The following is a 27,205-nucleotide window of genomic DNA, read 5'->3' as shown; positions in this document are numbered from 1 at the left end:
AATTTTAGTCCCAACAAGAGTTATACGTCTTCTTTATTTTGGCTGCCAGCTCCTGTCCTCTGTTGTTGTTTTTTTTAAATTACTCTGAACTCTTCTTTCACCATTCACAAAAGTTAATTGTATCAGTCAGGGATCTAAGGTGGTAACTCCACAGTTAAGGTCTTGATCCTTGCAAATATTTATGCATGTGCTTAACTTTATTCACTTTGACTGCAATTACTCACAGGTATAAAGTTAAACATGTTTATAAGTGTTTGCAGAGTTTCAAATCTTGGCTGAACTTTGACCTCACTCCTCACCCCCAATACTCACAAAAGAAGCTCATTGCCCTGAAATTTTGCTTGATTAGTCTTAAAAGGTTTTTTTTTCTTTTTCTTTGAAACAAGTTACGGAAGATGCTTTTAGTTATAAGATACAGAAAAGATATAGTGGGTTTTTTTGTTTGATTTTAATTTGTTCTACCAAATGTTTTTCCAACCAGAACTCAAAACTGTGCACCAACTGCAAAAAGCTTAAAAGAACAAATTGGTTCATTGTGGAATGTGGATATAACTGTCATTTCTGAAACATGGAATGAGAATAATCAATGGGCTCTCTTACTTGTTTACTATGAACTATAAGAAAGAGAGATTACACTGTAGAGTTGGAGAAGTAATGGTAAAGTATTCCATCAGGGGGTGAAGTTGAGATGGAAAGTGTTGCTACTCTGTCTGACTTCCCATGCGTTCCCTCCCACCCTTTGCTTGCTGTGACAGATGGGGGTCTGGGAGAAGAAGACAAGGTGCTTTTTCTCCCTCTGTTCTGGCCTCCACTGTCACAAGCTTCCCAAGCACTCTGCTGTAGCAGGTCAATTTCTCCTGGATCTGTTAATTGGATGTGTACTCTTCCTGCTGCTCTTTGGGAGAGGGACCACATCTCCCCATCCCTTCCCAGAGGTGGGGTCTAAGAGGGAGAACAGCTTTCTTTTCACTGCCTGGGTGTCTAGCAACATTTTCACTCCCTCAGGAAGTTGGCATCCGGTGGCACTTCCTCTCTTCCCCAGTAGGGAGGGGCAATATCAATGAATAATCTTCTCTTCACTCCCTGACGTGGGACCCAGCAGATCCTACACAAGTAGGTTCAGTTTCTTAGCATTTTCTGAGAGTTGCCTAAGCCCAGACGGAATGAGCAGTGCTCCAGTCATCAGGTTTCACCAGCAAATCTGAGAATGTGGGAATACTGATCTCCCACTCTAGGGCTGAGGCTCCAGGGGAAACATACCAGCACACTTTGACTCTTGTGTTTCATGCTTTCTATAGAAAGAAAATTTCCAGACGGAGAGAATGTAAGGTAGAGTCTATATGTATAAAAATCCTGAGTCTTAAGAATTTAAACATACTGCTAGCATGCACTTCAGAACAGTGATAGTTAATATAGTGAAGGCTGAGAAATCTTAGGGTTGCAACAAAATCTACTGGAACAGTAATAAAGGGTGACTTGTGCTATCCAGAGATAAATTGTGTTGTTTAGCCATTGGGGTAATGATTCTCTGTACCATCAACCATTGGCTTTTGGAACAGTTAATTCTGGAGAAAAGCAGAGGAGAAGCTACATTTGATGTAGTTCTGAGGAACCCACAGGAATCAATCCCAGGAAGTACTATAAGTGTACTGAGACAATAAATGATGGGAAATCCATTATAATTAGCTTTGAGACATCTATACAGGAAAATCAATCCAAGGGCTAGTGCTGTGAGACTGAATTTTAAGCAGGGTGATTTTTAAAAGAACCCAAAAGACTGGTTAAGTTAGTAAGAAGCAGCCTAAAGGAAAAAGTTGGAAAATTCAAATCCATAAAATCTCCATGGAGGAGCTTTTATCTGTCTGAATAAGCATATTTGTGCATGAATGTGTATTTGCTTCAAGTTGGTTGCCAAAAATTCTCTCTCTCTCTCTCTCTCTCTATATATATATATATATATATGGCTTCTTGGAAAGCAATATTCATGCACAAAATTATTTGGTGAGAATGTGACAAGACAAAATTGAATCTAAAATCAGCTAGAAGACAATAAATCTGTCTCATGTCTTTCTCCCTCAGTTGTGAAGGAAACCCTGCCATTTTTAAATCTGGAGTCCATGAACTTAGCCAAATGCTCTTGTGCAGAAGAGAACAAGAAAAGATTTTAAAAAGTCTTAACATTTACTATGCCTGCTTACTTTCTATGGCTCTCCCTAAAGTCCTCAATCCTTCTTTAGAAAAGCCATGCTTCGGTCACTCTTTTCAGACACTGTTTCTGTTGATAATGGTTAAGTTATTGAGTTAGGAACCAAAAAATATATCATAGGCATGATTCCATTATACTTTGTACACTTTTACACACCTTTGCAAATCAGAAGGGTAGCACTTTGTACAGGTATCAGGGCCTGATCCAAAGCTCATTGACATCAAGATAAAAGGCACTGGAGGCCCCATGTGTCTTAGACTGAACACAAAATTCAGAATATTAAATTACTTACATTCATTCTTTGCAAGAACCCATAGTCACAAATATGTTAGTAGAATCAATTGATCAAGACACTATGAAGGAATAAATTTGTAAAAATCATGATTTGGCAGTAGACAAGAGAATAAAAAGCCAAATCTGATTTTATAAATTGTAATGAATAGGTCAACCACTTCTATCTGCAATTGTGGAAAATTCTATAATAATCTTGTTTTAATATTGGAATTTTAAAAAATTACTAATATAAAAAAATAAAGTTTAAAAATCCTGAAGGTTGCCACATTGGCAGGAAGTGATAGAGTAAAGCTAAAGGCATATTGCTCTGCAAGAACTAAAGAAATCTCATTCTGTGTGCATTTTAGTGAATGGGAACAGCATGAGACTGTAAAGGTTATTTTCAGGTAGGGCTCAAAGTGAAAAATTGATCCAGTATAAAGTCTATCTGAACTCCCAGGTACCCCCTCTGTTCTTTGTATTTATATGCATCTGCCACTCAGTTAACACCTCATTTATCTACACATCTGCAGTGACTTTACCCTTGGACCTCTGGTATGTAAAACCATTAATCCTCTGTGCTAGCTTTAATTTATATAATCAGAGACTGTATTTGCAGAAATAGAGAATGTATATTAGAATAATGCTATACTTAGTGCCAGATAGTGAACCGTTTATATGCATTAGCATTTATTTCCACAGTGGGAGCAAGTCCTTCATAATCTGTCCCTTTTCAGCACCCCGCCACCCCCCAAAAAAGTTGGCATTACATTGAAACTTAGCTGATTTAAGTTTAAATATCATTGTTTTGTATTTTGCAAAATAATTACATGGTATCTTACCAAAAAATGACATGCAAACACAAAGCATATGCATACAATGCAAAGAACTACATTTAAAGCAACATCTCAAAAATATTTTAGGCAGTTCAGAAAATTAAGAGTTACAGACGGGAATACAATACACAAAAGGACTTTGATCAGTACTAATTATTAGCAATTGGTTATAAAATTACTTATAAAGAACAATACCATATATCTCATTATATATAGGTTTATTCAAGAAACAGTGGCTTCTCTATAGTAACATCATTCAAACCACCTAGTTCTCTACACTCAAACACTTTCTTATCATTAGTTCAAGATGTTAAAGAAGCCAAAGTTTCAACCTAATGTTTTCTGATTAACCAATAACCTAAAAAAGCTAGAAATACTAATGAAATATTAATTCCAACAAATTTAAAGGCAGTCCAGAACATTAATATATTTTTCCTGTAGTCTTTGGTAATGTAGGTTAGGCCTGTAAAAATATAAATTTGGAAGAAGAAAAAAAATTCAGCTCCCCTTTGTGACATCACACCACTTTTGTAACTAGTTCCTGATCTTTTGGCAATGAGACAGTAACAGTGAAGGGATGGTAGAAAGAAGTACTGTACTAAGATTCACTGCTGTAGAGTCAAAATGGAAAGGTATCCGATAACTTGAGTTCTAGTTATGTCCCTGGGACTGGTCTGTGGAGGAGAACTTCCATGCACAGATCTATCCATTCCATGCGGAAAGGTGATTTGGGAGGGTCTTGACATCAGTGATGGTGGATCATCAGGCTTTGGCAAACTGGTGGTGGGTCTGGGTGGGGCACGTATTGTCTCCATGGCACCCAGCAGAGTTCCCAGGAAAGAGTGGTTCTGGGGGTAGCTATGACCAAGGGAGTTCTAGGTGTCCCAAGTTGCCAGAGAGTAGAGGGCAGGCCTGCAGGAAGGCCTGTGTTCCAAGCAAACCATGGGCATTCAGAGTTTGGGGGAGGGGCCTCACCCTCACATCCTTTGTGCTTGGGGACTTTAGTTCTCTGATGGAAGAATGCAGAAAAAAATTCCATGACAAAAAGTCAGTGGTGTTTCCTGTGTGGGTTCTGTACAGTTGGGAAACTATCGCATCATATGTTGATAATGAGAAATTTAATTTTTATTCTAATGCAATTTCTAATAGCATTTTTATATATTCATTTGTTCCAAAACTTTTGATAACTCTCAGAACTCTTGCATTACATGACCTAGCGTTATTTTCTGGTGATTCAGTTTTATGATATAGATTACCTACCAGAACTTTAACAAGCGCTGTACAGCTTTAAGTCTGTATTTTTACTTGCATGGATTTTTTCCCTTATATTTTCTTCTATAGAATCAGCTTATATAAACTAAATAAATCTATTTTAGATTCTGACAAATCAAACCATGCCTTCAAAACTTGGATAGCAGATTATACATATTTTAGTGAGACCTTAGATAGTGGTAGAGGAAAGGATAAGTTATCAATGACTCATCCTGCATTACGAGCTCTTGTAGCTATAAAGAAAAGTGATGGGAACTGAGAGACAAGAGAGGTCCTCACTGAGGCCACTCTGTTTTTCCTTTTGTTTGCTAGACATTTTAATCTACCATTCACAGTTATCTGCATTAGTTTGGGAGCGTTGTTTAAATACAATGTCATAAAATATTAAGATAGGACCTGTGGCGAGGGTGAGGAAAAAAGGTTTTAAAGCCTCTGCCCATCTAGCATAATCTGACCAGAGAAAAGAAGTGACCTCCAATCTCAGGTAGTTTGGCAGAAGAAGCAACAAGTGAGGAAACAAACCCATCTCAAGGCCAAACTAGTAATTGCCTTTGGAAAAGCAGAACAAGATAGAAACGTTCTAAAGCATCTCCAGCGATGGAGCCGTGGGGGGATGTGTTGATGGAGGCAACCCCTGGAGCTACGGAGGAAATGTCCCCTGTGTTAAATAGGCAGGGCTTGCTGATGGGCAGCTTGCGTACCAACAGTAGCAGCAGCTATGAAGGCAAATTGGGGTGGATGTTGACCCTCTTCCTCCTCCAGGCATAAATATATGTGAGAATTTTATATTTAATGGTAGCATGTGCAATGACTCTAGCTATTTTAAAATTATCAGCCCTCCTGTTTCAAGATGGAAGCTTGATCATTTGCTACTAGCAGTGTCAGGAAGAAATTCCCCCTCATGGTGTGTTGTTGTATATTTAGGTTCTTTTTGGATTGGGGTACACCTTCCTCTGAAGGATCCTGCATTGGCTGCTCCGAGGGGCAGGACCTAGTCTGGTATGGCAATTTCTGTGTTCCCATGCCATACACTTGTACACCTATGCTATTACTGAGTAATGCTGCATAGTAGGGCAATGGTCTTTTTTTAAATTCAGATTATGACACTGCTGGATTTTTTAATATATATATAGAGAGAGAGCGAGAGAGAGAGAGCAACAGATTGTTGTGGAAAGGCTTAATCTTGAATTAAAAAGGAAGTAAAAGTACCTTTGCTTTAGTTTCCTATCTTTTCTGTATTTAAGTTTTCTCTGCACGTTGTATTTTGTAAATGATACTTTGTGGTGGTGGAGTAAGGGCTCTTGACCAAATATAGCCATATAAATGTTTAGGGAAGATGTAACTTATATTGCTGCTGTGGGAATGTAGCAAAGAATAGTTATAATCATTTTTATGAATGAGGATTGTACTTAGCATCTGCTACGTATACATCAGATTGCATTCTTCTCTTCATGCCTTATGCACATACATCCAGAGCAGAATGCACTTCACTTACTTTTCTTCTGTAGATGTCAATGTGGATATAACTAGCAGATAGGATGCGGGGTTTGTTTTTGTCACTTTTGGCATGCTACATCTATTCCATTCACGGTGCCCACTGTAGGCAGAACCAGAACACAGGAGTTGCACTGTATCAAGTCAGACCATTGGGCCATCAGATAGAGTAATTTGCCTTCAGCAGTGACCAATGCCTGATGCCTGAAAGGATCAGGAAATGGGAATTGTCATACCAGAGTACTCCAATCATCCGCCTAGTCCATTATTCTGTCTCGACAGTGGCAATACCAAATGTTTCAGAGGAAGATGTCAAACCTGCTACCCAAACCCACCTAGCTACTTATGCAGGGTTGCACATATGGGAGGATGGAGGGTATTCCTTCCTGACTCCTGTGTTGATGTCTATGCTCTGAATATTTGCCTGGAGGGCATTCTTCTTCAGTTTTGGTTGATCACCCACCCTCTTTGATCACCTCTGAAAATAATATTAAGCCTTTCTCTTCTGGTTCTTTTCCTTTTTCTGGTTAGTACTCCAATGATCTCTCATTAATATTGGTTTTCTCATACTGTATGACCTGTGTGCATGTAACCACTTGGCTGTCACACAGTATGTTTCTACAGAAATGCCTTCATGAAGAAAGGCAGGGAAATGACCTTATAATTAAATTAATACTTTGTTCTTAAAGAAGCTTCATAAGGGTTGTGAGATACTTTCAAAACAAATTATTAAAACATTTATTTGATTTCTTTGTAGATTCTGGACAATCAGGAAGTCCAAGCCACAATGATCCTGCCAAGAATCCACCAGGTAAATATGAGTTCCAGGACATGTGCAATGTAACATTGTTTGAGAACAAAGATACTACTGTTAATAGTTAAAAGAGTGCATAATTGGTCAGCAACCTATTTTGCACTGCTAAGTACATATAATCAGGACACGCTGTGATTATATTAGCTCTTTTGAAGTGGCAAATTCCTTGATTGTAGTTTCATCAAGATTCATTTAATCACAGGAATTTTTCTTTCTGTTCCTGCTTCTTAAAAGTTAAGAAGTGGGGGTTGGGCTAAGGGATAGGAGGCAAGATCCTGAATCTCAGTACTCTGATAAAGGCCTCCGGAAGCTGAAGTTATTGCTGTACCAAGGCAATAACAACATTGCTCTGTCTTTAAAGTTAGTGACCAAGTCTACAAGAATGTTTGTTGCTGCAATTTTATTTTATGCATGCATTGTAAATATACATATGCTTAGCTTATATACAAGGTTGTCAACTCACAATAGTTTTAAAAGCTCCATTGTTAGTAGTTGGATTTCTTTTAAGTGATTCCAGTGATTAAATGTGAATTGTCTCCACGAGAATTTCACTAAAAATAAAGGAATCAAAAGAAAATCAACACTAGAGTTTGCCTTCCACATTGTTTAGGCCAAACACTAAATATTTTGATGTAGTCATTCTAGGGCTGAGAATTCCATCCAAAGTCTGGTAAATCTGCTTCAGAGCTTCAATCTTGGTTTTTAAATAACGTTGTTTTTGTGTAATTATTCACAGGGTAAGACAACGCAAATAATGTTAGAGTCCTCCTCTCCCTAGCATTTTTCTTTGTTGGTCATGAGAGACACCCCTCCAAGTGAAGCATTACTGTATCCTCTCATTTCGGCCCTTAGCAAAGGTGTCTGTCTGGAATGAATTTAGGGTTAATGTCATTTGCTTTTTTTCTAATAACGGAGTGAATCCCAGCATCAATCTGATTAAGAGCTAGCTGGGTGATGTTGGAATGTTGCATGTACATACATATTTTCTGGATGCCGATGAGGAGCAACAACCTACACTGGAAACTCTGAAATGGTTTAGTATTAGGTGTTGATTAAAACTTCTTGTAGCATGTTGCAGTAAAATGGGAGAAATCCTGGTTATATAATGTTAAAAAAAAGCAAAAGCAAATTGATTATATAACATAAAAAACAAAAAATAAATACAGGATAATCTGTAATTTTTTAAAATTTACAAAGCAGAGTACCTCGTATAGTATGAGATTTCTTTAGTATGGATATAGGTTTCTAGCTGAGGATCATTTTGGTTTACATTAAAGTTTGAAGCCACTTTTGTTGAGAGACCTTGATACTGTTTCCCTCCAAGTTTTGTGGGATATCTGATTTGTTTTTTATTTCACTACAAAATATGATTATAGCACAAATTATATTGTGTAGTGCTTTAAAAATGCAAAAGCAACAACAAAAAAGCTTAAATTCCAACAGCATGGAAAGTTCTTCTAAGTCCTTTACTTTATTTTCCTGGAAGAAAGTTGGAGTTTTCCAAAACTCAAATTGTTGAGCCTTCAAAAAATAGTTTAGTCTCTAATAAAGATTATGTTTTAATAATCTATTTGTGCAAGCTCCAGAGAGAATCCAAATGTTTTTGTAATACTCATCTGCCATTTTAAATATATTTATTGTGTATGTGTTTGTATTATAATAATAATAATTAATTAATGCAACATTAAGGTTGAGAAATCAGGCAATACAAAAGTCAGAAAGTACAGATTTAAAGACAAATGATTGACTTTATCTCATCCTGCTTATGTAGCCATTAAAGTATGGTCTCTTTATATCATGGCATTATTTATCATAAAACACAACATATATCACAAAGTGGAATTTGTATTACAAGCTTACATGACTGTATGTACTGTGTGCTGTGGTTTAATACAGACTCTGCATCTATGCTGAAAAATAAGAATTTTGTTTTCAAAGAAAAATAAACATTTGTGAAGTGATTATAGACATGTTGGGCACATTGTTAGAAAGCAAAGGTGTTATCTCAAATAAAACTGATCTGTATGATCAAATATTAATGTATAAAGTATCATGATTGAGAGCTCTTTGGGACACAGATTCACTTTATTGTATTGTGCAGCACCTTGCAGAATGGGGCCTTCATCTCTAGTTGTGGCCTATCATTTCTACCCTAACAAAATAATAATAATAGACTGTTCGTATAGAGACCAGCTTAAAAAGAGTGTTGTAACTAGTCGTCCTTATGTCTAATTTTAAGACAGAAAAGTCCCTACCTTATAAAAGGTAAAGTAAAGCTATCTACTCTTACAAGATAATGACTCTGTGAAGGTGAGTTTGAAACAGCTGAGGACTTGCTTCCTGGTCAAGGGCAGAAGGCTGAATTAGGACTGACAGTCTATACACTCCCAGTTTACAAGACCTATAGTGCAGGCTAAGAGCCATTGCTGCAGTCACATAAGAAATAACTAGGGAATCAGCAGGGAGATGTTCCTGCAAGCGTAAGATCTCCCCCGTCTTAGGTGTCTCCCGGCCTTGACACCTATTCCTTTCCTGCTCTCTACATTCTCTTCTGCCTTCTTCCCTTACTCCACCAACATCACCTCAGCATCATGTAAAATAATAGTTTTTAAGAATGAAAATTAAGGCTTGGATCCATATCTGTACATAGACTACATTGTATTACATGACAGTATATAATGATATAGAGAAAGAATACCTATGTGCAAAAGAGGTGAAGTTAAGGATGATCTTTCAGCCAAGAGCAAATGGAAAAAGGAAAACGGGGAACTCAGCATTAACTACACTTTTTGTGACCAGTCAACATGAGGCTATAATTTTTGTAGGTATCATTTCTTTTTGGTTTCAGGTGATCCTACACTGAATAAGTTCACTGTACTTAATCTCAATTACAACTGTGGACATAATCCAGCATAAATGTCCAGGGCCTGCCAAGTCGTGCAGTCCTCAGGAAGTCATGGATGCTGGCACTATGGCAGGCCAGCCTAGCCAGAGGAAAGGTTGATCTGGCTTGGAAGGGAAAATAACAAACAAACCTGCCCCTCTCAAACTTCTGCAATATGGAGGGGTGGACTTAGGTGACTGTAGGGAGGGAGTGCTCCTGTAGATGAACTAGCTGTCCCTGAAAAATGGAAGGCTATATCTTGCCTCACTTGAATCCTTTGCTCTGACTACAGAGGAGGGTTGGGCAGGCATACATCTGGGTGTCATCTGCACATTGATGATACGTGAACTCATGAGCATTGCATGATTTCCCCATAGCGTCTTACGTAGTTGTTAAAGGGTGGGAAGAAAGCATTGAGGTTTGTGGGACTCTACAAGACTGTACGATGTAATGAGGAGAGGTTCATCACTATGAGATTTTTCAGAGAGGAATAACTGCTGTCCCACTGCCATTAAACCTCAAATGTGTTTCATTGGCACCATATAGTCATTGTGTCAAAGGCCACAGAGCATATAAGCGTAGAGGTTTGATTTCCGTTCAAGGCCAGGAGAATGTTGACCATCAGTGCCAGAAGGCCCATTCCTGTATCATGTTTTGATCTGATGCCTGGATATGAAGGAGCCAGCATGTTGGCAGAGATTAGGTGGTGTTAGAGTTTGGATGCCACTACTTTCTTAAGGATTTTGCCAAGAAAAAGGAGGTTGGAAACTGAGCAGTAGCTGGCGAGGCTGTTGGTATTAAGAATGGGTTTTTCTAGGTTTGGCTAGACTACTGCGTTCTTTAGGGTGTCTGGTAATTTGCCTTCTTAACCAAGGAGGGAGGGCAACACCACTTGCCAAACAAAAGACCATTAAGTGCACTTGCTGGAATTCTTTAAAATATATTCCTAAAAATACACTGAATGTTTTGATAGTATAATACAGTGTTAAGATTGTGTAGCTTGCGGTGGGAGTGGTATGTAGCTTTTGTAGCAGGATTCCAGGGGTGTCCTCCTTTAAGTTTTATTTTTCAATATCTTTCATGTGGTACATTTCAAAAGCACCAAACTTGTTCTTTAGGAGTCTCTTTATGAGTCTAGTTTTAAAGGTCACCTCTCTGCAGGGATAATTTTGCAATATCCAAAGAGACAGATGAACCCCACCCAAGTCAGAGACTCTCTTGGTCCCCAGTTATGAATTTGAACACTGTTGTAGTATACAGAACTGTTAAAGCCCCTTGCCACCCACTCTTTCTTTCTCTTTGTATTGGATTCATAGCCTAAGGCAACCTTAGGTAAATGAGCCAGACCGCAAGCCCTAGTGTCCATTGCAATGCATACAGAGACATGCAAAAGAGAAGGTGTGCACTGAAGAGAAAGGACATGATCCTCCATTAAGTTCATATGTGAGACATGTAAAAATTGCCAAGGGAAATCAAAAGCCCCAAAGACCCAGAAATATTAATAAAAATGTTGATATAAGGACCAACCCTGACAACTCCAGTATTTAACTACGGAATCCAGGCTCCCTATCGCTGTATAGAAGCGTTTCTGGAGTTTTCCCATTCTTACAGACTGCTGGATGAGGTAGATTGTTACTCTCTTTGGTTAGTTAAGGCTGCTGGCTTGCAGAGTTGATTTATTTGTACATTAGTATCAATACTGCTGAGTGGTTATTATAAGTGTAATTATTGCTATGGCCTGAAGAGCTTTCGTATGGGAATTTTTAAAAACGTTAAATCAGAATAAATAAATTAATAACCAGCAATATTAACATAGCAAAAGACCTAACTCTTCCCTTCTTTCCTCCCCAAGTTCCTGGATATGGAAATAAAATCAAATGCAGGGTTGTAAATAAATTTTGAGGACCCAAGAAAGATGGAGACTGTAGGGAAACCTGAAGGCACGGAGGGAATGGAGACTACTTTCTATTCCTATTCATGCTGGCTGGGCAAACCTCTGAATATGCAAATATCTCTTGTGGCCACAGAGCCAACCTGGCTGTCTGAGTGCTTCCTTGGGCCAGCAGCCATGGGGACTATATTCCCCTGGATTAGGCCGTAAATCCTGTATAATAATTTCTCCATTATTAGCCATTTAGAAAGAAGAATTTGGTGATTTCATTTTTATAACATACAGCTTCAGAATTTAAAGAACAGGTGATCTCAGCCTTTACAAGTCTTTTCAAAATTTAATCAGCAAATTTCCTTGAGTTCTGAGTGACTCTGAGCACAGATGGTTGCTTTATTTTTATTGTCTTGCAAGTTACCCTCTTGTGGGTGAGGAATTGACCCTCTAATTAATAGGAATAGAAGAGAAGTTTCATTGTAAAACTCCCCTGCCTCACCACTTTTCTTGAGCAGGCAATGATGCCATAATATTAGTTTGGGGATTTAGGCAGAATTTTATTTAAACAAACAAATGCTATCAGAACCGTTTTGAATTTGGCTTTGTCAACCTGGGAGTGGATATTTTAATATGTATGTGCTTGCTTTTTCCTGTGTGCCTGCAGCCATACCATGTCGGATTGTGATCTTGATCAGTTTAAAGTTAAGCTTCAAATTAAGTTGCAAGGATTGGGGTGGTCAGGACTCGACAGTCTTTGAAACTTTCCCTTCCTAGAATACTACAAGTGGTAATGTCAGTGATTGAGGGCATATCTTCACTTGGGGAGAGGGAGGAGAAAAGGTACATTCTCAACTCAGGTTAGCTAACCTGGGTTAAAATAGAAGTGAAGACATGACAACTCGGCTATTAACTTGGGTTAGCAGCTCAAGTTTAACCTAGGCTTTAACTCACACTGCTAACCCGAGTTAAAACCTGAGTTGGTCTGGCTTCACTACTATTTTAACCCAATTTCGCTAACCCAAGTCAAGAACATACCTTTTTCCCCCTCTCTGAAGACACCCTGAGAAGGTGATACTCTTCTCTCTGAATCTCTCAGTACTGTACTGTGTTGCAGTATGGTGTCATGGGGCAGTGTGCAGCAGGGAGGTGGCATCTTTAAAATGAGATCTTGACAATGTATAGTCTTCATCAATTCCACGACACTTCTCACAAGAAAAGGAGTTTTAGCCTGTGAATTCCCCCAATATTTTCAGCTGGTTATGGTACCTTACTTTCTAATCTGTTCTGTAACGTTGCTGTGTATTGTAAAATTGCTATTGATTTTTACTCCAGAGGTGGCCACGTTGATGTGGTGGGTAAAATGATTCCTAGTCCTATAGATACATAGTCTAACATTTTTCAAAAATAGGTTCCTAAAGTTAGACTGCTAAATTCTTATTTAGGCACTACATCAGTAATCTTGATTTTTAAAGTGCTAAACACCCAGCTCCAATTGACCCATTTTTTAAAACAGTGTCTGTAGTTTGTGAAACACTTCAAGATCCTTTGGGATAGAAGATGCTATATACATAAGTTTTATTCCTTCTCTTTGCATTTCTTGCTGTGGCTTCAGGGCAATCAGTCCTATGGCACTGTGTCATTCAATTAAAGTGAGTTTTCCCTTCTTGGAATTACAACAGCATATTAAGGTTTTGTTGTGTGACCCCCAACTATACTATGAATCCTGTCAGGTCAGGGGCCCAGTTACCACGTGAGGGTCAAGGGACTGGGTTACTACCCAGTTGTCCCCTGACCTTGTTACAACACAATTGCAGTGTGTAGTAAAAGCTCAATCTTAACCACGTAACCAGGTCAGGGACAGCCATATTGTAACCCAATCCCCTGACTTCGTTATATTTGTAATGTAGATAGGACCTGCTGCATTCAACTTCTGCAACTAACATTGGTGTAGTTAGCTGCTTCAGTATTTGCATCATTCCCTTCCCCTCCCTCCCCGCTCCGCCACTATCCTGTGAGAAACTCTGACTCCTTGTGAGAATGTTCGCTCCTGTACTGTACGAAAACACACTAATAAAAGAATCAGAAATAAGCAGTATTAATGTTATTTACCATGACCTATTTTACATAGTGTTACCAGGCTTATTTGGCAACACCCTTACTCACATTGAGTAGTACCTTATACCACCAGTAGTCCCACTGAAATTAATGGGCTCCCTGGAGCAGTGAGGTACTACTCATGGTAAGGAATCTGGCCCTTAATGTTTATAAAGGGCTTTCAGATTCTCTGATGAAAGGAGCAATAGAAGTGCCAAGAATTGTTGAAATCATGCGAGCTGTAGAGATAGAAAAGACCTATTAGGCGATCCAGCATATTAGATTACCTATTTTATAAAATCAGTCCCTTCTGGGCTTCCTACAGCACATTTCCTGGTGTTGTGTTCAGTGTTTACAGAGGCTTAGGCTTTCTTCACTTCCCTTGAGAGTGACACCACAGCCTAATTGATCCCCTTGCTAAGAAGTTTTCCAGATATTACCTTGTATTTCCCCTTTTAAAAAACACAAACGTGTCGCGATATGACATATTTATGATTTTTATAAAAAAAATCTTTTTAATATATTGATTGGATCCCTACTTACTCTTTATGAATTGTTCAGCATCAGAATGGTTTAAATGAAAAAATATGGTGTTTCGTGATTCCAGGAAGTAATTTTAGACTTTGGCATTAGACAGTATACAACAGAATATAAACAGGCATTCTATTCATAAAAGTATAATTAAATCAAAAGACACTAAAAGGGCTGGTTAAAGATTTGTAAAACCAGACATGACAGGTAAGCTTTGAAGTCATTTGAGAACTAGGCCTATACAGCACAAGTTAGTGCAAAAGGTAATGATTTTAAAATATATTTGCCTCAAAAAATTTGGATTTTTAAATCTTAATCGTTTAAAAACTGGAATCAATAATTCAGCATTTGGATGTGTGTGAAGGTGATGAACTTTCTCAAAAGTTAGAGAAAACACATTGCCGTCAAGTACTGCATGTGTACAGGCTGTGTTAGGATCACTTGCTCAGATCCTGTCGCCCAAAGGTTGGTGCATACACCCCTTGGCCCTTTGCCCATTATCCACAATGGCTCAGTCTGATAATTGCAGTATTAAGTTTGGAAAAACTATTTCTCTGGAATGTCTTCTATGCAAAACAAGGTAATGAGAGAAGCCGGGTTTTCCACATCCCCCATATAAAATAAAAGGAAAGAAAAAAAATCCAGCAAACTGGTTTAAATTTATGGAAGTATTTCTTTTGACTGACCCACTGATTACAACAAAATACATTTCTGGCAGGCAGATTCTTTCTTTGTACTAGAGTCAAATTTAAAAAATAATGATAATTAATAAAATGTAATTCTACAGAGGACATTATCTCTCAAGCAAAGTAAAGGTTTAGTAATGACATGTTCATATCAGGTTTAAACAGCAAAGACTGACATTTGTTACTGTGGACATCAAAAGAGATATTAAATATTTTAAGGAGGAATGGGAAGGTGTTATGATAGGTTCTATACATGAGCAATTCAGAAAAAATTAACAAGAATCTTAATTTAAATATCTTTACTGTGTTAATGCAGTCTGTGCTTCAGCGATTATTTAATTTAAAATAACCCCATACTGTATGGCGTATAACTGTATATCTTTTTCTTGCACACAAGATTATAATGGAAATAAGAACAGTAAGTGCTATTCTGTAGGGAGATCAGAATTCCAGGGTGAAAGGTGGTATTTTACACTATTAAAATAAAATGTTCTCCAATGTTCAAGTGCTGCATACTGCATTTTTCTTCTGTCATATCACTGTCTGGAGTTCTCCTCTTCCAGTTCCATCTGACACCCTCTCCAATCCAGGTTTTGCTCCTTGCGCTCCACTGAAACAGCTTTCATAAAGTGTCCAATGACCTGTTCCTAGCTAAAGCTCAAAACCATCCTCATCCTCCTTAGCCTGTCAGCCACCTTTGATACAGTTGAGCATGCTCTTCTTGAAGTCTTGTTTTCCCTTGGCTTCATGACTCTGTTCTCCTTTGACTTCTCTATTCACTCCCTCAGTATGTCCTTTAGACTAGAGAACCCTCCTCATCTGCTCTCCAGATTTCTGAGCAGGTTCCACAGGACCTTGGTCCCGTTCTCTTCTCCCTCCCCACTTTGTCTGGGTACTCTACTCCACAAACACAAATTCAACTACCATCTCCATGCTGAAGACTTATATATATCTGTCTCTCTGCTCCAGACCCGTCTCCTTCTTTCCAAACTAATATCATGGTCTGTAACTTTGTCATCCTGCTTGTGGCTGTCTAGCTGTCAGCTCAAGGTCAACATGACTAAAACAGACCTGATTTTTCCTTCCAAGCCCACGCTGCTACTTCCCTTCTGTGAAAAGACCCACTCAGGGCCCTGAGGAGGAAGGGACAGATGCCGGTTATTGTGAATTTGGGAAACACTGTGGCCAGTCCCAGTCGGGGAGGAATTATGAGCCCTTCTTCTTTCCCCAGTCCTCTCAGGGGAAAGTGCTGGAGGCCTCTTCCTGACTGAGCCAGGAGCATGGGGGCAATGCATCTGCATGAGTTGCATAGACAAGCCCATAACCTGGGCATCATCTTTGACTTAGAACCTCTCTCTAGGTCCTTGCATATATGTCAAATCTTGCCAAATCTTCCTGCATAAAGTCTCTAAGATACGGTCTTTCCTATCCGTCCACACAGATAAAACTTTCATCCACGCTCTCATCATCTTGCATCTTGATTGGTATAATACCCTTCTCTCTGGCCTTGACAGATCCAGTCTTGACCTGCTCATATCCGTTCAGAATGCTGCTGGAAAGTTGTTTTCCTACCCTGTCTCTCTGACCATGTCATCTCCCTCTTTACATCCCCCCTTCTCTCTCACATCAAACATCAAACATAAGCTGCCTTCCCTTTTAGTGCCCTTTATGGCCTGTTTCCGCCCTAGCTATCAACTCTCATTTGCTATCTAGATGTTAACCTCACCTCTAGTCAGCCCATTATGACAGGCTCCACTGTTCACTTGTCACATTCTCAGATAACACTGTCATTCTTTCTCCCAGACTCACTCTCCCACTTGGGAGGAGCTTCCCATAAACATCCACAAAACTAATGCATTATCCTCTCTCAAAACCCTCCTTTCGTCTGATGCCTACAAAAAACCTTGACAATGATTAGGCTCCTGGGGCGCTGAGACCACTGCTTATCATGCTGACCAATATTGTCTTATTGTTTACTTGTACTCCCCTGTCTTTCTGTCTGTATCGATATGTTGTCTCTTGTCTTATAGTTAGATTGTAAGCTCCTTGGGGCAGATACTGTCTTTTTGTTGTGTGTTTGTACAGCATCTGGTGGATGTTGGTCCGTGACTAATACAAACCCTACAGTAATGCAAGTAGTGCTAATATTTATAGTGCCTGCTTCTGCAGCAAATTAAAACAATTTAATAACACAAAATATTTTTGTATCTCGTATCTGGAAGCTAAGAACTGTTCTATAACATATCCACAGTGGATTTACTTCCTAACTAGTTAAATCCACTGAACTCTACTGCTACTAGAATTAAACATACTATGCTTATTTTTCCTATACTCAGAGGCACCATTGGAATCCACCTTGCGTGCTAGAACATAATGCTTGGAGTGAAGTATGAAACCTAATGTAACACAGTGCCTGTAAAATCAAATATTTAGTATGGCTTTGTTTCACTGCCACGCTTTTTACAATATTTTATGTCTTATTAAATAGAGAAATTTCAGTCTGTTTTTTAAGTTCCTTCAGGGATTAAAATCTTTGTTTTATTTCAGTTTCTTAGTGCCAGGCAAAGTGTGTATGTGTAATTATTTTCAGCTTGCTGAGGATTTAAGCTTACTAGCCAGGGTGGAAGATAGCTGGGTTGTCACTTGGCAATGTAGGGGCTCAATTTGTGCCTTTATGGACAACTCTCTGTAAAGGGTGGTGAGTCTCTGTGCCACTGAATCACAATTCCTTCTCTGCTCTTGCCTCACTTGCAGAGGGAAGTAATCTGATGTTGCCCCTTACCCATAGCAGATTACTCCCTTCCACCTTCCCTTTGTGCTGAGTCAGTGTACTGTGATGTGTGGAGTCAAGACTCTGCCTATTCCTTGCTCTCTCTTCACCCACTCTCTACTCAGTGCATGTTGCTTAAAATGTAGTGCAAAGCATGGAGGTGAGTGTGTGATGTGGCAGCTAAAGAACCAGCTGCCTTAGGGTTTGTCTTTATTGCAGTGTTCGCTCAAGTTAACTCCGCTCAAGTTAGCCTTGCTCGAGTGAGAGCAGCCACACTGCAAAACAGGTCCTCGGCCGCTCACAATGTTTGGATTAGCGGCAGAGAGGAGCTGAATCCCCACTGCGTTCCTAGCTTGAGCGTCAGCAACACTCAGACTTTAACCTACACCTCCTGACAGGCCAAGTGGGCTTGAATTTAAAGCACCACTTGAGCTAGAGATTTTTGTGTGTGCCTGGGAGTCAGATTAGGGACAACACTTGAGTTGTACCTTCCTCTACACCAGTGGTCTCCAAACTTTTTTGATCGCACACCCCTATCAGTAAAAATTTTTTGAGCACGCACCCCCAATATATGTATATTTATTTATGTATAAATTATATACATGTACTACTGTACTAATATATTATGTAAATTATAAAACACACAAAAAATAGAAATTAAAAAATGATGAGCTAAAGATGAAATAAACAATATTTTTAAAATAATTTTTTTCTTTTAACGGTACAAAAAACCTTTGTGCTCTCACTAAAAAAAAATATTATTATTAATAATATTTTTAGTGAGAGGAATGTGATTGAATATGCTTTATTATTTTTGAAAATCTTGGTTTAACACTTTGTGATACAGAGGGCGCTCAGGGTGGGGTGTGGGGTCTGGGAGGGAGTTAGGGTGTGGGAGGGCGCTCAGGGTGAGGGTGCGGGAGGAAGCTCAGGCTGGGGCAGGCAGGAGGTGCAGAGCACTTACCTGGGGCAGCTCCTGTTTGGTGCAGGAGGTGTGCAGGTGCCTCTGGGCAGCACAGCATCACCCCCATGGCCATGATTCTGGGAGCTGCCTCCCCGGCAGGCAGGGCCACCCAGAATGCAGGGGCTTCAAGGCCCTGGGCTAAGGGGGCCCCGGGGCCCTGGCCTGAAGGGGAAAGTGCCGCTTCTTTCTGGCCACTGGCTGCGCGGCTGCTCCTGTTCCTCCACGGGCCGGAGGACTCAGGGCCACCCCCCTCTTTTTTTTCCTCCGGCGGTGCTCCTCCTGCTGTGCCCTCCAATCGATTGTCTTGCGCACCCCCTGCTTTGGAGACCACTGCTCTGTACTGCAGTGAAGACAAGCCCTTAGCAGAGCATTAGCAGAGTCATAAACCTTATGTGGCTGAACTGCTGAAACATGAGACAAAGTCACAGTATGCTAATACGGGTTACAGAAGCAAATCTAAGTTGCCATGTTCCTTTTGAAAGACTGTAGCAAAGTGGATGAGAGTTGGGTTTTTTCTGAAATGATCTTTTGCATTTTATGAGTTCCAGTATGAGACCTTGGCTCAGAGTAAAGGCTGTGAAGGGAAGAAAAATATTAACATGAGTCAGTGGTGGATCCAGGACCCAGAACTCGTGATCTCTTGACTCGATAGCATGAGAACCAAAGCTTGCCACATCATTGCAAGAGGTCCAAAATCATATTACAGTAAAAATACAGATGTTGGCAACACTGCTTTCTGTCCCTCTGTGCCTGCAACTGAGATGTGGGGAGGCTGGGAAGGGAGTGGGAGAAGGTGTATTTCCCCTTATCCTCCTGACCAACTCTATAGGGCTGGACTGCAGTCTGGCCCTTTTAGGGATTAAAAGATTGTCTACTGTTTTCTGAACTTGATTTTAACACGTTGCCAATCAACTTTCTGTTTAGGGAGAAACAAACAAAGGATGTTTCTCTCACTTTTGTTAGACCTTCTTTCTCTTCCTCAATTCACTCGACACTTTCTAAGGAAAAAGGAAGCAGGAAAAGGAAAGAGAGGCTGGGGAGGGAAAGATGGCAAATGTTGGAACATTTTGTGTACCCTTTGTCCAAGTTGCCCATTGTAATATTAAAAAGGAAAGTGGGAGAAGAAAGGAAATTATTTACTCTCTATCACAGAGGGAAATAAGGATTTGACAGGATACTCCCTCCTTTCCTTCCAACAGAAACTAAAGAGGGTAGGAGGAGGGCAGAAGATGAAAGAGAGAATGCCTCCTCCTCCTAAGCAATCAGTGATGAGTAGCGCCCTACCAAATTCACAGTCCATTTTGGTCAATTTTACGGTTTTAGGATTTAAAAATAATAAATTTCATTATTTCAGCTATTTAAATCTGAAATGTCATGGTGTTGTAATTATAAGGGTCCTGACCAAAAATAAGTTGTGGAGGGGTCGGCAGGTTATTGGAGGGGTATTCTGGTACCTCTACCCTTACTTCTGCACTGCTGCTGCTGATGGTGCTGCCTTCAGAGCTGGGCAGCGGAAGAGTGGTGGCTGCTGGCCGGGAGCCCAGCTTTGAAGGCAGAGCTGCTGCCAGCAGCAGTGCAGAAGTAAGGATGGCCTGGTATGGTATTGCCACCCTTACTTCTGCACTGCTGCCTGCAGAGCTGGGCCCTCAGTCAGCAGCTGCCACTCTCCAGCCGCCCAGCTCTGAAGGTCACAGCGTACAAGTAAGGGTGACATGGTATGGTATTGCCACCCTTACTTCTGCACTGCTGCTGGCGGGGCGTTGCCTTCACAGCTGGGCGCTTGGCGAACAGCTGCCACTCTCCAGCCGCCCAGCTCTGAAGGCAGCACAGAAGTCAGGGTGGCAATACCACAAACCCCCTAAAATAACCTTGTGACCCCCCTGCAACTCCCTTTTGGGTCAGGACCCCCAGTTTAAGAAACACTCGTCTCCCCCTGTAAATCTGTATAGTATAAGGTAAAAGCACACAAAAGGCCAGATTTCACAGTGGGAGACCAGATTTCACAGTCTGTGATGCATTTTTCATGGCCGTGAATTTGGTAGGGCCCTAGTGATGAGTAAGATGACAAAAATCCTTTTCCTCTGGCATTCAGGGGAGTGGGAGAAGCTCGGAAGGAGCAGGGAAACAGAGAGGAGCTGTCAGAAGAGAAAAAGGGGAGAATGGGAAGGAAGTAGCTTGGCAAGAAGGAAAGACCTACAGGGCTATTTCATCACATATAGCAATAAAAGAGATGCAGTGACGTATATTGATGTAACTTGAGAATTGAAACATCATGACAGTGTTAGGGAATGCTTGGTGCGTGGCTGTGTATTGCAATGACACTCACTGACAATGGGTCTTCAGCTCTGAAGTCTGAGATTGATTGGTCCATGTATCTTTACCATTTGAAATTAATTTCCTTTAAAGTGTGGCTATATGCTGTTTTTCACCCTGGCTAGTAGGTGTAACAAATAGTATAGCAAAGATGGTAGGCCTACATAATACAGTTTGAGCTCAGTTGGATGTGTTAATTCTTCTCAGCTTGCCCTGTGAAGTGCACTCTCTACACATGCAATGGTTAACTATTTGGTTGCCCTTATGTAAGCCAGAATAGAGTTCAGCTGTCTTTCAGAGCTAGCAGGAGTCAAAGTTCCCCAAAGCCAATGGGGTCATCAGACTGATGTGGGTAACGCATGTCAATTTCATAGGCAGTATTATGCTAGGGGAGTGATGTGGCCAGCATCTAATCTGACCACCTTTGACTGCCCTAACCTGATGGATCAGGCACCCATTTTGAGGCTGGGTTTACTAGAGGTGGCTTTTCAGTGTGAAATCAAGGAAGATTCGAACCTATAACCTCTAGGATTGTAGTCAACATGTTAACCACTCAGCCACTGCTAGCAGGAGTAAAAAGTAGTAAAAGCTTCCCAGCCCTAAAAGAAAAATAAGCACCATTACTCCGAATGCACCCAGGGAGTAAAGTGTGCCACTTTTACAGTTACTTTCCTGACTTTAGCAGCACTTTAATGTATTGCTAACTTACCTGAAGGTGGAAAGTACTAGGTTCCTACAAGATATATTAAAGGAGAGTTGTCAACTCTTATCACATTACACACATTCCAGATAATTTGATCGCCACCAACTATGATCTGCAATGGATACATTTAAAAGTTGGTTTTTAAGATTTTACTGTTATGTAAGGTATTGACTGTGTCAGTGGTATTATCCATGGTAAACACAGGAAATGCTGCTAATACCTTACCTAACGGGAAAATTTTTTTTAGGAGCACTCACTTATATATGCTGTTGGCTTTATACAGTGCCATACAGAATGTGAATGATGATGATGTATGTAAAATTTAAAAAACATCTGGGGCAAAATACGTTTTTAATTGAAAAGGGAGAACAGGTTCTTTTGTGTAGACTATATTAAGCAGTACAGAGTAGAATGTGAGGTATTCTCCCCTCTGTGCACAGGCATAATTCCTCATAATGTTAACGGGAGCTACATACATGTTACAAGTGGATTATGACCCTCTGTAAATCTAATGACAAGCTTGAGGGGTTGCATCTGTACCTCCAAAGGCTGTGATCCCATGTGATCTCAACCTAAGCAGGGTGAGCCTGGTTTGTACTTGGATAGAAGACTTCCAAAGAAAACCTTGGTTTCTTGATTCTACATCTTGTAGCTTCATCACATGGGTGGTGCTAATTTGAGTTTGATATTAGCTGTTGTTTCACTGCATCATTTCCTGTCATGACCACATTTCAGTGGTGGGGAGAGAGAATCATCTCTCTCTCTCTCTCTCTCTCTCTCTCTCTGCATATAAATAGATATATAGAAGCCTAAAGTTAGACTGTTAAATCTGTGTTTTTGACCTCTAGATAAATATCTAACAAACCCAACAGATTTCACATTGGCCACAGAGCAGCTAAAAGGCCCTGCTCTCATTTGAGTCAAGAGCAAAACTCACATTGATTTCAAAGGGGAAGAATCAGGTCCTAAGATGGTAGTTTGTAGTCACTGCCATCTTGGTCTAGATTCCAAACCAAAAACTTACCCAGCAGAGATGGATAGTTTAATGTCTCATTACCAAATTGCCTGATCCAACAGAAAGTGTTCCAGTCTCTTCTTATTTTGATACTGTCAGTCAAATAGAAAAGAACAATGAAAGGAGGTTATTATATACTTTCCCCAGTTGGTTAACTATAATTTCAATATATTGATTGTTAATTTCCATTGATATGTTGAGGAATCTCTTGTATGGAATCTCAATTTTGCATACAACAGTCTGGATTTCAACTCTCATCCCATCCTGGGAACTGCTATCATCATGTTTTGGCCTAATTTTTGGACTTTTCTTTGTTGATTCTGCTATTAGATGGTGTATATATTTTTGTCTTTCTAAGTAAGGTAGTTGACAACAGTATTATGATCTTTTTCAGGGTACCTTGAGGATAGTTTTGTAAAATCTGGAGTCTTCAATGTGTCAGAACTTGTGAGAGTGTCCAGAAGTAAGTTAACACATTGTATTTAATGATTTTACACATGCAAAAAGCCTAATCCATAGTCCACTGAAGTCAATTGAAGGCTCTCCTTTCACTGTAATGGAGTTTGCTTCGGGCCCTAAGAGAGAAAGAAAATGCTTTTAACCTTGTGCATGATGTCACAGTGCATCTTGCATACATTTATAATAAAACAGGTAAAAGGCTTTGTTTGTTTTTTCAAATTTTGAATCACGCATCTTATTAAGAACTTAAATCCATTTGCTGTGCATGGCTCAATGAAGTGATTTCAATAAAATTACCATAGATAATGAAACAAGTTATTTCATGCACATGCAACTTTTTCCCATCATTCTATCCTCTGTACATCTTTGGAATTCTGCTAAACCATCAGATGTCTCTTTTCTTTTACTTTGCTCCAATCTCATGACTTTGAAGGACAGTTACATCATAGCAAGAATAGGGAGTATAACTAATTGAATGTAGACCATGCTAGTCTCTGTCAGAGTCTCTCTCTCTCTCTCTCTCTCTGTGTCACGTACATATGAATTCATAGAAAATCTTAATATAGTATAAGAATAATCTATAATCCAGATATTGTTTTTATTTACTCCTGATTTTGGTATACTTCCTTCTTGTAATTTCATGTAAATTCTGTTCATTTCTTTCTGTTTAAGAATTCATTTGGAAAGGAGTGAACAAAAAATATGAATTCAGAACTTGTTTAGAAACAACAGTGATGAATATGGAGTTTTGAACTAAAACTACAATGGTTGAATGTTCCAGGAAGGTCTTTTCCATACTCCAGATGAAGACTCTGGGACAACCAAAGATGAGAGAGAACCTCCCCAAACTGTCTGCTGCAAATTTTACACTAGCGCTAGTTCATGCTAGGATAGGACACCCTGCGAGTTTTAATTAGTTCAGCAAAGCTAAAGACCTGATTCTGATCTCACATCTCTGTAAATCAAGACTAATTTATATAAAGTCAGTTTAAGTACCCCACCAAAAGACTGATGTGAGATAATGTGTGCATGGAATATATTCAGTAAAATTGCTCATTATTTATCTTAGCACTGAGTTTTGGGGCCAGATTGTGTGCATAACTCCCACTGACATCAAATGTTATTTAAATAAGAAAAGGAGTACTTGTGGCACCTTAGAGACTAACAAATTTATTTGAGCATAAGCTTTCATGCATCCGATGAAGTGAGCTGTCGCTCACGAAAGCTTATGCTCAAACAAATTTGTTAGTCTCTAAGGTGCCACAAGTACTCCTTTTCTTTTTCCAAATACAGACTAACACAGATGCTATTCTGAAACCTATTTAAATAAGAGTTACTCATGTGTATCTGAGTGCACTTTATTCCCCGTGTATTAAGGTACATGCACTTTTTATGCCCATCCAAGTTAGTCATGTGCAACACTGAATGTTCTTTCAAAAATTGGGGACTTGCATATGTGAAATACAGGTTTCACATGCTCATGAGGTGTGTTGTCTGAGCAACTCAGACACACACAGTTTTAATCATTTGGTCATATCTAAAAAAAATCAAGATTATGTTGTTGCCAAATCCTCTGCTTCTCAGTGTTACTCATAATGCCCTCCTAATAATAAATTTAAAAGTATGTGGTTTCTGTGGGACTTCATCCCATGTGTTTGTTTAACCTCAAGCCACAACAAAAGTATGCTGTAATTGTTAGAAAAGTTCAAACCTTCAAATAAGTTATACAACATTCAATTATTTTTGAAGTTAAAATGCTCAGTGCACAGACAGTACGCAAAGGTAAAGATAACAGTATACACAAAAACAATATCTGCATCATAGGTGAAAGCAAGTTTACCAGTGCAATGCTCTCTCCGTATAAAGCTATTTCTGGCATGAATAGGCGACCAGGGATGTTCAAGCTAGGGTGACCAGATGTCCTGATTTTATAGGGACAGTCCCGATTTTTGGGTCTTTTTCTTATATAGGCTCCTATTACCCCCCACCCCAGTCCCAGTTTTTCACATTTGGTGTCTGGTCATTCCTAGTTCACGCCCTTTTACAACATGCTCAGTTTTGTATCTCCATCTTTCTCACTTTTTCCCATTCATGATTTCCACATTATCTATGATAAAACAATAATATACAGTAATAAAACTGCATATATGTTCAGAAATTTTTTGGGGGGGAAGGCAGAGGGAGCAGTTAATTTGTTTTTAAGGTATGTAAACATGAACAGAACTTGACTGTACTTGATTTCTTCAATAGGCAGAAAACGAGTTATACATTTAATAATGTCAAGATTTTTTAAATGTTAAAATTGAAAGAATGGTCAAAAATTTAGAGATTAGTTTAGACTCTTCTTAATAATGTATTCTTCAGCGCCTATTACCCAGGGAACTGGAGTGAACTTCCCGATTGGAGAGCTTCCGAGCCAGCCATACTACCATGATATGAATTCGGGTGTAAATCTACAGAGGTCACTGTCCTCTCCACCAAGCAGGTAAATATATTCTTAAAAGAGTAAATATTAGCGTTTGGCAAAAATATTGGTTGTCTGGCTATGTGAAGTCAGGGTTCATGATATGGGAAAAGCAATTCAATAATATTGTAAAGAAAGTGTAATATTGTATAAGTTCTTGTTGCTTTTATAAATTTGAGTATGTATATTTTTATAAATTATATGTAGATAATAAACTCATGGTGTAAGAATATCTTCCTGTAAATGGGAAGAGTGTTACAAATGATACCACTTCACTTTAGTTTTTGAAACCACTTTCTAGTAGTCTAAAAGAGGAAGCCACATTCTAGTGGTCTATTAGAAGAACAGAAATGTGTTTTAAAACTGCTCAGTTATACACAGAGATTTTACACTTGCAGGAAGAAGGGGTGCATTTAACACTACTGACTGACTCAGGCAGAACAGTTATAGCTCTGTGGATGAAATAATTACTGACAAAGTTATTATTATTTCACGGTATTGTCAAAATATTGTCCAACCTTCATGCCTGGTTCCCCATCTTCCTTTGGAAATTTGCTTATTCTGAGAAGTTTCAGAATGCGTTGATAAGAAGAAACTTGTCTTCTCCGACTAGATTGAAGTGAAGTGAATCTCTTTGAATGATGGAGTTTGAAATGCAGACCTTTCATTTTAAATTAAACTAATGAAAAATTAAAAGACTGTGTTTCAGGGGAGGCCTCACTGAAAAGTAACTTGGTACACTGAACTGATGGGGTGGGTAAAGTAAGCTTTCCTTCTTCTAGCATATTCTGAGCTGTTGAAGTTTTACCTGGCTGACCTTATCTGGGGTGCAGAAACACTCCTCCATTGCTTTTCTTTGCCTGAAATGAATTATATATAGAATTTAACATTCTAGTGACGTGACCCTTTTACAGCAGGTTGCAGGTTTTGGATGTTTGGCCACGGTCTTAAATGCCGCCAGACTTAGAAAGTGCAGAGATTGAAAATTCTCCCCATAGTGGGTTTTTTGTGTATTATTCTCACATGCCAACTATATAATGTAAATATTTTTCTACAATGCACACACCATTGTTTAAGAACACACCTGTGTGACCTATGCTTGAGGTCAGGCTTAACATTTGTTTTCATGGTTTTTCTTTTAATTGCTCTCAGTGTTGAAAAAATTGCTTACATCCTTATAGCCTCTGCAGTACCAATGCTAACGGCACATAAGTCTTACTACCAACACCTTTGTTATTTCAACAGCAAGAGACCCAAAACTATTTCCATAGATGAAAATATGGAGCCAAGCCCAACTGGAGACTTTTACCCCTCTCCAAATTCACCAGCTGCTGGGAGTCGGACATGGCATGAAAGAGATCAAGGTGAGTAACATGAGGACCATTTTATGCCAAAGGGTTCAAACATACACCAGAAATATAGATTTTCCACTCTCCATTTGCATAATTGCAATACGATGACACTTAAAAAGGGGGCGGGAATAAATCTTAGCTGTTCTTTACAACAATTTTTTTGAGTGTTTCTAAACAAATGTATCTTTAA

The 27,205-nt window shown here is 39.3% G+C and overlaps 1 protein-coding gene across 12 annotated transcripts in view; it reads left to right on the top strand.

The window, feature by feature from the left end:
* NFIB (nuclear factor I B) overlaps window positions 1-27,205 on the top strand; it is a 220,782-nt gene that overhangs the window by 123,447 nt on the left and 70,130 nt on the right. For all 12 annotated transcript variants that reach the window (XM_043546700.1, XM_037901978.2, XM_043546698.1 and 9 more), the window contains exons 3-6: window positions 6,839-6,892; window positions 23,135-23,203; window positions 25,564-25,684; window positions 26,909-27,027. In XM_043546700.1, the coding sequence (XP_043402635.1) occupies window positions 6,839-6,892; window positions 23,135-23,203; window positions 25,564-25,684; window positions 26,909-27,027 (363 nt within the window). The remainder of the gene's footprint in view (window positions 1-6,838; window positions 6,893-23,134; window positions 23,204-25,563; window positions 25,685-26,908; window positions 27,028-27,205) is intronic.

The sequence above is a fragment of the Chelonia mydas genome, chromosome 5 (genome assembly GCF_015237465.2).
Source record: "Chelonia mydas isolate rCheMyd1 chromosome 5, rCheMyd1.pri.v2, whole genome shotgun sequence".
Taxonomy (NCBI): Eukaryota; Metazoa; Chordata; order Testudines; family Cheloniidae; genus Chelonia; species Chelonia mydas.
Note: the sequence above shows the minus strand (reverse complement) of the source record. Positions and strands in the feature narration are given on the sequence as shown.